The sequence below is a fragment of the Anomaloglossus baeobatrachus genome, chromosome 4 (genome assembly GCF_048569485.1).
Source record: "Anomaloglossus baeobatrachus isolate aAnoBae1 chromosome 4, aAnoBae1.hap1, whole genome shotgun sequence".
In the NCBI taxonomy this organism is placed as follows: Eukaryota; Metazoa; Chordata; class Amphibia; order Anura; family Aromobatidae; genus Anomaloglossus; species Anomaloglossus baeobatrachus.
This window is the reverse complement of record NC_134356.1, coordinates 636451523-636462521: the sequence shown is the minus strand read 5'-3', so window position 1 is coordinate 636462521 and position 10999 is coordinate 636451523. Positions and strand designations below refer to the sequence as shown.

The window sequence follows — 10999 nt, the reverse complement described above, 5'->3', positions numbered from 1 at the left end:
AGTTTTCAATGAGTCCTGTATTTCAGCTGATGTTGTTTGTGGGTTTCTCTTTGCATCCCAAACAATTTCCCTGGCAGTTGTGGTTGAAATTATGTTGGTCTACCTGATCAAACAATTGTACCATACGGCGTTTACTTTTCAGAAGTAGGTTGCAGAGGCCTCCTGCCACAAACACAGACCTCTGGGACCCTGTCCCCACTCCTCGTGTTTTTCAGGCATCCTCTCTCTTCCCCCACCTCTCTTCTGGGCCTCCCTAGCCTCTGCAACCTACTTCTGAAAAGTAAACGCCGTATGGTACAATTGTTTGACGTTTAAGTCGTCCCATCCGCCAAACTATCATACGCAAAACCTTGACAAAGGCCTAACACAGGCCGAAACGTTGGCTTTGCTCTATTGCGGTGGCGTTTTCTTTTTGCAAATAGTCTAATAAATAACACTTTTGCATTTATTCTTCGTGTTCTAGTTGAGTGCTTGGGATTCATGATATAGTTCTGTAAAGAGCGCCGACATGCAGGAACGGGGAAGCCGACCATGTGCCATAGCATCTCGCCGGTACACGGACATGCTCAAACGATCACCGCGTACCGTTGAGATGCACTGACAGGACCTAGCATGACGTCTAGCCATGTGACCAGTCTGTAGCCAATGAGATAATAGACACGTGACTGGTCACATGCTATTTTGACGTCACGGAAGGTCCTATCATCAGTGCTGGTTACCGGGAGGGCGCAGCGATGATCAGAAGGGAAAGCGGCGGGAGACAGAGTGCAGGACGTGTCGCCGGGACCTGTAAGTATAATGGCAATGTTTATTAACTGTATGTGTATATGTATAATGTGTTTTTATGTGTTTGTGTTTGCCTGCCATTGTTTTCAATGGGGTTCGACGAACTGAGCCGCCGTTCGACGAACCGAACTCGAATACTAGGGGGGTGGCTCAACACTACTTATTATACTAAGCAAACCCATCTGCACTTTATTGTATAGGACGGCAGCTCCCTCGGACCGATCATCCTGGTGGAGACGGTGGTGGCCGATCCAGAGGTCCCTACATGTACACTAATGGAAGAAGCTGAACAGAGGTCAGTAGCCAAGACAATACTTGTAGTGTATGTTGTCCGGCACCAAAAACCTGTTTACAATGTGTTTTGTTATTGTGCCTGTTAGGCTGTCTGGGGGGGAGTAACACCCTCAGTGGTGCTCAAACCAAAATTCGAAACAAATTCCAATCTTGTTACAAGAAAACAAGGTTGGTAAGAGGTTGGGACCTGTTGAGACCGAGGACACGCGCAAACGGCCGCCATCGTCCACAGTGCCCCGCATTCTCCTTCCATTTGACTTTTAACAGATGAAATAAAGGATTGATTTTATACCCAGTGAGATCCAACCTTTTCTTCTTCTAGCATGCCAAGGCCATACACGTGGTAGCCAGTGGACGTGTCACCTTAGGAACGGACAGGTGTTATCGTATGGACATCTGGGGACTGAAGGTGGATTTATACCGAGGTGTTACTCCCTGCTTGACCTTCTATGAATAAAACAGAATAATAGAAGATATTTTTCAAAACTGTAGCCAGGAAGAGTGACCGATAGTCACCAGGAGTTCAGCCTGACGTGTACCTGCACTGTACACCTTCATCTATATTAGCTGGAATTGCTGTACCTGTACCCACTTAAAACTATAGCACTTACATATTACCTCTCCTGCACAAATGAAACCCCCCCAAAACACCAGAAAATAATTTCTTCCTTTCTTCACCCCTCCAAAAACGGATTTAAAAATTGACCAGACAGTTTGATATAATCCAAAATGGTACCAATGAAAAGTGGATACACGTTACCACCACATTACATGCACCCTATGCTCTTAAGGGGTGGAATGTAAAATACTTATCCATGAAGATACAAAATAAATCTACTACTACTACTAGCACATGATGATGAATGGTTTTGTTTATTGCTGGTAAATATCTTTTAAAAATCTTAGGTTCCTCTCTGCCACTAGTCGTGTGAGCTCCACCGAGGGCAAAAGGACTATAAGTTGCCATTTTCTTGTTGTATTTATCCATCGGCACTCAGGAGAGGAAAAACCCCTGTGGGGAAACCTCTAGGGAACCATGGCCTACGGATAAGTGCCCTTCCCTGGGGGCACAAGGCAACATGTTGTCTAGTAGTGCTGGTCCATGGTCATATTATTGACTCCTGGTAGGATTTTCATGGTCTTCTTCAGCTTCTTCTTGTATTTGGACCCTGCAGATGCAGCATTAACCCTTAGCCCTGATTATGGCAGGGCGTAGGAGTGGATATGGCTACACTGCAGGTCACGACCCTCAGGATACTCCTAGTGCTGGTGGAATAGGAACCGGTGAACAGCATTTCTCATAGCTGTTCACTTCCAGGATTTTATCCTCCTCCAGATCCTGTGGAAGGCGTCCCTCACCATACTGCCAAATGTCCTGCCGGGAGAGATAATAGGTTAGAAATAATTGTTCTATGCCAATAAGATACAGTCATGGCCAAAAGTTTTGAGAATGCTACAAATATTAATTTTTACAAAGTCTACTGCTTATGTTTTTCTAATGGCAATTTGCATATACTCCAGAATGTCATAAAGAGTGATCAGCTTAACAGCAATTACTTGCAAAGTCAATATTGGCTAAGAAAATGAACTTTAACCCCCAAAACACATTTCAACATCATTGCATTCCTGCCTTAAAAGGAGCAGCTAACATTGTTTTAGTGATTGTTCCATTAACACAGGTGTGGGTGTTGATGAGGACAGGGCTGGCGATCAATCAGTCATGATTAAGTAAAGGCCCTGTCACACACAGAGATAAATCTGCGGCAGATCTGTGGTTGCAGTGAAATTGTGGACAATCAGTGCCAGGTTTGTGGCTGTGTACAAATGGAACAATATGTCCATGATTTTACTGCAACCACAGATCTGCCAAAGATTTATCTCAGTGTGTGACGGGGCCTTAAGAATGACACCACTGGACACTTTAAAAGGAGGCTGGTGCTTGGTATCATTGTTTCTCTTCAGTTAACCATGGTTATCTCAAAAGAAACACGTGCAGCCATCATTGCTCTGCACAAAAATGGCCTAACAGGGAAGAGTATCACAGCTACAAAGATTGCACCTCAGTCAACAATCTATCGCATCATCAAGAACTTCAAGGAGAGAGCGTCCATTGTTGCCAAAAAGGCTCCAGGGCGCCCAAGAAGGACCAGCAAACGCCAGTACCGTATCTTAAAACTGTTTCAGCTGTGGGATCGGACTACCAGCAGTGGCAAGCTAGCTCAGCAATGGCAGCAGGCTGGTGTGAGTGCTTCTGCACGCACTGTGAGGCGGAGACTGCTTGACCAAGGCCTGGTTTCAAGGAGGGCAGCAAAGAAGCCACTTCTCTCCAGAAAAAACATCAGGGACCGACTGATATTCTGCAAAAGGTACAGGGAGTGGACTGCTGAGGACTGGGGTAAAGTCATTTTCTCAGATGAATCCCCTTTTCGATTGTTTGGGACATCTGGAAAACAGCTTATTAGGAGAAGAGGTGAGCGATACCACCAGTCTTGTCTCATGCCAACTGTTAAGCATCCTGAAACCATTCATGTGTGGGGTTGCTTCTCAGCCAAGGGAATCGTCTCACTCACAGTCTTGCCTAAAAACACAGCCACGAGTAAAGAATGGTACCAGAATGTCCTCCAAGAGCAACTTCTCCCAACTGTCCAAGAGCAGTTTGGCCCCCAACAATGCCTTTTCCAGCATGATGGAGCACCTTGCCATAATGCAAAGGTGATCACTAAATGGCTCATGGAACAAAACATAGAGATTTTGGGTCCATGGCCTGGAAACTCCCCAGATCTTAATCCCATTGAGAACTTGTGGGCAATCATCAAGAGACGGGTGGACAAACAAAAACCAACAAATTCTGGCAAAATGCAAGCATTGCTTATGCAAGAATGGACAGCTATCAGTCAGGATTTGGTCCAGAAGTTGATTGAGAGCATGCCAGGGAGAATTGCAGAGGTCCTGAAGAAGAAGGGTCAACACTGTCAATATAACCTTTTGGTGCTCATAATATGATTGCAATTATATTTCTGTATGTGATGTAAACATCAGACAAACACAATTAAAAACCAGAGGGCAACAGATCATGTGAAAATATAATTTTGGTGTCATTCTCAAAACTTTTGGCCATGACTGTAGATAAATTGGGACTGTCCTGAAGGGATAACATGTAAGTGGCAGTCAGTAAGAGGCTTCCACACTACACTCTGCTGACAGATTCATAAAATAAGAGATGGGCCTTAAAACGTCCCCTTCTCCCCGTCCCATTTATACTGACTCACCTGCGATGGGGTTTTACAGGTCTTCGATTAGATATTACAGGTTTTGGTATTGATTTTATGACCTTCCATCCGTCATTGGCAAACGTGAATCCACAGAACAGTTTTTGATCTGTTTCGGCTATTGGTGGATGAAAGGCTTCAGTGTAGGATACGACGTCTTTCATTGTATCAGATGTCATCACTGGTGGCTGCGGGGAGAAGATACAAGAGTGAGAGCGTTCATGAACAAGAAACAACAGAAATGTACTGCTGCCACCATCTTTTCTGGGTCGTATACTTACAGGGGATAGCTGGAATGGAGGACATGCTCTGGCTTCCGCTATATCTGTCCAATTGATCTCCTTAAAGAATGGATGATCTCTGATGTTGTCCACAAATTTCTGCCGACTCTCTGGTGACTTATCCAAGAGCTGGGAAAATACAATAAAGATGATTATTCAGTCTCCAGTCGTCCTCCATTTTCATTGTTTATTTAATTACATATATCTGCTGTATTACTGAGATGTGTCTTTATACTCACCCCCTCAATGATGGCTTTGAGTTGGGGATCAAATCCTTTTGGAAAGAGAGGATCATCATTGATTATTACCTCAATGATGGTCTCAACAAATTTTCCTTCATAGAATGGATACCTGCCAGTAGCCATCTGGTATATCACCACACCAGCAGAGAACCAGTCCACTGCCGTGTTGTAGGGCTCCTCTTGAAGAATCTGTGAAGACATGAAAAAGACAATAAGAACATTGTCCAGCCAGCAGAAGACATGGAGATGTCCAGCCTTGTACACAGTGATCACTCAGGGACATGTTGATGATTCCTCACCTCAGGAGCCATGTAGATAAGGCTTCCGATACAATCTGAAGTCTTTGTATCGCCAAAGATGTTCATTACTGCAAGACCGAAATCCGCAATCTTCAAGTGACCGGTGCTGTCCAGTAAAATGTTCTCCGGTTTTATGTCCCTGGAAAGAGTTTAAAAAATGCAATAATGTAATTATTATATTATCCCGGCTGATGAGGTATTATGGCATGAGATATCAAATGTCTACAGGGGGCATGAGGATGAGTGTATGAGTTTATATATCAGGTCTACACAGAGGAAGACGTGCTGCACCTACCTGTGTATGATGCCTCTAGAGTGGAGAAACTGCAGCCCACAAATCAGCTCAGCTGCAAGAAATCTAATAAGAAAAAAAACAACAGAAAACCATCAACATCCAACCAACTGTACTAAGAAACTAATAATGAAGTAAAGCCAGATGAGCCTGACAACCATTATCTTCACCTAATATATCCATGTTACGTCTTACCTGGTGACTGCAATGGGAAATGGGGCATTGGTTGACATGATGCCTCGAAGGTCTCCTCCACTGAGATATTCCATGACATAGAATAAGTAGTCCTGTTATAAAACAGAGGAGATAATAGGTGTTACTGGAATAGTCTAGATATGAGCTAGTGGTGGTAATGTTATAATACATGTAATACTATGATAGTGGCCTAGAAGAACATTGCACACAGATGATTATATAGACAGGCATTCATTTAATATATGAAGCTGAATGTGTGTGTGTATGTGTCTTTATGTCCGGGATTGGCATCTGCACCGTCGCAGCTACAGCCACAAAATTTTGCACACTCACACGTCTGGACCCCGAGAGCGTCATAGGCTATGTTGTGAGGCGAAATTTTAACCCAGCGCATTCCAATTTACCAATCAATTTTGCCCCTATCTACATAATGGGGAAAAAGTGAAACGAAAAGTGTATCTGCACCGTCGCATTTACAATCACAAACTTTTGCACAGACACCTCATGTGACCCAGGGAACGTCGTAGACTATATTTTGATAGGAAAATTTAACCCCGCACTTTACAGTTACTCTCCAAAAAACATGCTTTCATTAAAGTAAATGGAGCCTGGAACTACAGGTTATTAATAGGAGCTGTGAGTGGTTGCTATAGGAACAAAAGACATTCATAGTATAAGAAGCTCATATGTGAGGTAATAAGATGTCGGTGGGGAGACGGATAGAGAGAGACAGACAGAGACAGACAGAGAGACAGACGGGGAAAGAGACAGAAACAGACAGGGAAAGAGACAGATCTGGAAAGAGACAGACGGAGCACATTACTTGGGCAATTTAGTTAAATCTGTGTGGAATATCTGTGGTGTTGAAATATATGTTGTGAAATGCTTCTATTACCTTACTTTTTGCCTTTTAATAATTACATTTATATCTATTTGTTTTGTGGTTTTTGTGTGCAGAATACATTTTTGTTAATACATTCTATTTTGTTAACCGCAGTTATTAACCCGGGCGAAGCCGGGTAGTACAGCTAGTAAACTATATAGAAGACCCAGAGCTGTTAGATCTTCAGCCTCTTACCTGGGACTGGAAGGTGGAAAAAGCCCGAGAAATTAATGGACTCTTCCTAGTCATCTCCAGGACCTGTCGCTCTATCAGGACATCGTCTCTTAAGTTCTCAAGTAGGAACCTCTTTTTCACCATCTTCACTGCCACTTGTTGTTGGGAGGCCTGATGTGTGGCCAATATGACCTGGAGGATACAGAACATTAGAACTAGTGGAAAGGCCCATCCAGCCATGAGACGTGACGTGAAGATATGAAGCAGTGATGTTCCTAGAGTCATATTACTGCTCTACATCACACACATGAAGTAGACGTCGCCACAATTCCTAATACTTACTTTACCAAATCCACCCTTTCCAAGGATTTTATGAAAGGTGAAGCTCTCCAGTCCAGTCACAATGATGGGGGATTCACCTGGGGTTGTACCTGATGGAGAGAGGAGAAATACGATTTATTATTCCAATATAATGCTAATGTGGCCTTCTATAGCAATTACAACATGGGGTAGAACAATATTAGGGGGTATCAAAGAAAAATGGCACAACAATCATTATAGGTGGGGTATTCTAAAGGTTCACAATCCCATCAAGTACTACATTGGGAGCTATGGGCTATTGGTATCTTAGATATGCACTCACCTGACAGCTGCACAGTGTTAGCTTTGGAGGACACGCTGGATCCATCATCAGCTTTGTCCCCCAGCTCTTCTCCCCTTTTCCTCTTATTCGTGATATTCTCCTGTATCGGGCTTCGAGATCTTTTTGAAGCCTTGAGAATACTTTGGTTGGTGCCATTTTTCTCACTCTCCGGTGTTTCTATTCTTTTTTTTGGCACCTCATCTATGGTCTCTCTCTTTCTCAAATTCTCCATATTCATCTCAGGTTCAGCTTTGGGGGACCCGCTGGATCCATCATCAGTTTTGTGCCCCATCGCTTCTCCCCTTTTCCTCTTGCTCACGATACTCTCCTGTATCGGGCATCCAGGTCTTTTTAAAGCCTTGACAAGGATTTTTTTGGTGCCATCTTTTTCACCCTCTGATGTTTCTCTTCTTGTATTTGGCACCTCGTCTCTTCTCTCTTTCTCGCTCTTTCTCAAACTCTCCATATTCAGCTCAGGTTCAGCTTTGGGGGACCCGCTGGATCCATCATCAGCTTTGTACCCCATCACTTTTGCCCTTTTCCTCTTGCTCACGATACTCTCCTGTATCGGGCTTCTAGGTCTTTTTAAAGCCTTGATAAGGCTTTGGTTGGTGCCATCTCTTCTCCTTTTATTTGGCAGCTCATCTCTTCTCTCTCTCTCTCTCTTTCTCTTTCTCAAACTCTCCATATTCAGCTCCATAGATGAAATTCTGGGCTGAAGAAGGTCCTGTCCACCTCTAGAGCGCTCCCGGATAGCGTCTGGAACTGCTCTTCTAACAGGCCTTCTATTATTCGGTCTTATATTTTTTATAACACCAAAATTTGCTAAGCGCAAGTAAAAATCGCCTTCACCCACTAAGTGATGAACACAAATGGACGATAATCGGGCTGCAGCGACATTCTGATGATTGTTCCATGACATCACAAAGGGCTTAGTGACATCATCACATTCTAAAGGTCACATGACAGGACCAAAGCCAAAAGTCAAGTGACATCACAGAGAGACCAGTGACATCGTCTGTTGCTGCAGGTGAACTTGCAGTAGAATATCTGTGTCTGCCTGTAGCTTCTCCCTCTCTCCATAGAACTATATGTGCACTAACTCTCATCTACTAACTCAGTAATGGCAAAATCTGTACACACTGGACTCAAAGTCATCAAGGAGTTTTTGCCGGCGTTTTGATGTAAACATTTTTAAAATATCACAAATGTTTTATGCAACTCTTAGTCGCACAAATGTTTTAGGATTTTTTTCTGTCCTAGTTGGACAAATGTGGACAGAGCTTGGGCGGAATGGTGCAAGCTCATGGCTGCCAGACAAATTCATCATAACTTACGTGAAAAACGTGGCAATTTTTTTGCTCGAAATGTACTCCAGTCACTGACTGGAGTATATCCCTGGCTGCACACATGGCAGTTGTAAGTTACGGCAAATTCAAGGAAAGGTGCACGTCTCTTAATGGATTTGGTGCATCTTACTTCAGCTGTGCTAAACTGTGTGTAAATTATATCTGTGAATTGAGAGTGAAAGATCAGTCCACGTTGAGAAAGAAGCAGATTTCTCTGATAAAGATATATTAAGATATATAAAGTTTATCTTCATTTGTACTAATAATTTATGAAAAGAATAATACATTAATAAATACAATGATAGTGACTCTTTAAGAAATGACAGCTGTGCTGTGATCTCAGTTATTTCTTAGTGATTTCCCATAGTGACCTATTGCTTCTCTCTGCCGAGGGATGACAACAATTGAAAGCAGCAGTGGCCGGCTCCCCATTCATACAGCTGATTTCACTGCAGACAGCCAAGGCCACTGGTGGGCACAGACAACAAAAGGCCCTTGTGCAAGAACAGTATATGGGCCCTTTACAGTCCTATAACACATCATAATCCACAATTACACCTGCTTTGGAGGTCAAAATGGACCTGCTTACCTCTCCAGATTGCACCAATGATCTGTCCGCTCATGGCCAAAGGCAAAACAAGTAGTCCTTCTGCAGTGAATGCAAACTAAATATAGTATTACATGATGACCTTTTCGTTGATAGTCTAAAAAGCTAATGGCTATGCCTAAACAGTGGGGCTGCCCTGTAAAAACATATTTTTGCTCTTTTAGAAGCTTTTTGACCTCTACCTTAGGTTTAGCCTCCAATTGAATCCAATGGGGCTCAAAATTGCTTGACAATCCGTTTGGCGAACTGCTTGGCGAACATCGGGAAGATCGGCGAATTGAACTTTGAAAGGTTCGCTCATCTCTAGCTGTAACTTGTCGGATTGCTTGATTAAAAGAAGGCCAAATGTGTTATGGCATAGAGAAAGAAAAGAATACTCAACTCGTCCGGGATTAGGTTTTTTTTTTTAAAGAAAAACATTGAAAAAAAAATGAAAATGCCAACCTGAATACTGCGTTGTATTACTTCATAATATGGTGCCCATAAGATTCTATGAAAAGATGCTGTTTTTTGTTTTACTCCCAGATCATTGCTTTTGGGAGAGGATATATTGCCCAGGGCTGGATTATAGGAAGGGCATATGGGGCATCAATTAGGCTTCTTCCAATGACTATGGACTGGTAAAATCACAACTGGATCATGAGAACTGGTAGTCTGATAGGTGCAAATTAGTCCCCAATTCCAGTGTTACCAATGATGATGAGTGTCATTGTGTCCATCAGTTTGTTGTCTCCAAGGGATCCATGGATTTTATTATTGATCTGCCTTCGTTTTCGGGAAGGACTGTGGTTTTGGTAGTTGTGGATAGTTTCAGTAACATGACGTATTTCATCCCGTTGCCAGCACCTCCAAATGCTAAAACTTTGGCTCAGGTGTTCATCAATGAGACAGTGAAGCTTCACGGGGTTCCTTCTGATGTGGTCTCAGATTGTTTCCAACTTTTGGAAAGCCTTTAGTGGTCGACTTGGGGTGCGGTTGTCTTTCTCTTCTGCTTTCCTTCCTCAGTCGAATAGGTAGACCGAGCACATAAATCAAAATTTGGAAACTTAACTTAGGTGTTTTGTTTCCGAGAACCAGGAGGATTGGGAATCTTATTTACTACTGGCCAAATTTAAATAATCATCACCAGGAGTCTACTGGCAAGTCACCATTCTTTGATGCATACGGTTTTCATCCGCAATTTGGTACCTTTAGTGGTAGGGGTGCTTTGGGAGTTCCTGAGGAGGAGCGTTTTGCCTCATCGCTCTTTTCTGTATGGCAAGGGTTGAGTAATTTGAAGCTCATGGGAGACAGATACAAATGTATGGCTGATAAAAACACGCTTGCCAGGTCCGGACCTAAGTGTAAATGACTGTCTGCTACCAGGAACATAAAGTTGAAGATTCCTTTCTGGAAGCTGGGGCCTAGGTTTATCAGTCCCTATAAAATAACCGCCGTCATTAAAGGGAACCTATCAGGTGCAATATGCACCCAAAACCCCGAGCTGTTCTGTTTGCATATTGCTAATCCCTGTCTAACTGTCCCTGTGTCTAGTAGCAATATCAGCAGAAGGATCGGCACTCACAAAACAATTCTTTATAGTTGCAGAATTTATTTGATATCTTTCAATCCATTTTCATTCTATTTTCTTTCAAAAATGCAATGCAAGATGTCGCACGTTTCGGTGTAGAGTTGCAGACCTTTTT

The 10999-nt window shown here is 43.0% G+C and overlaps 1 protein-coding gene across 1 annotated transcript; it reads right to left on the bottom strand.

The window, feature by feature from the left end:
- Positions 1-4821: 4821 nt before the first annotated feature.
- On the bottom strand, positions 4822-8280 carry LOC142302731 (uncharacterized). The gene is made up of 7 exons (XM_075343846.1): positions 7359-8280; positions 7058-7146; positions 6737-6907; positions 5659-5750; positions 5467-5529; positions 5172-5310; positions 4822-5061 (listed from the first exon to the last, which is right to left on the bottom strand). The coding sequence occupies exons 1-7, from the start codon at positions 8278-8280 to the stop codon at positions 4822-4824; spliced, it is 1716 nt and encodes a 571-aa protein (XP_075199961.1).
- Between the last annotated feature and the right edge of the window lie 2719 nt (positions 8281-10999).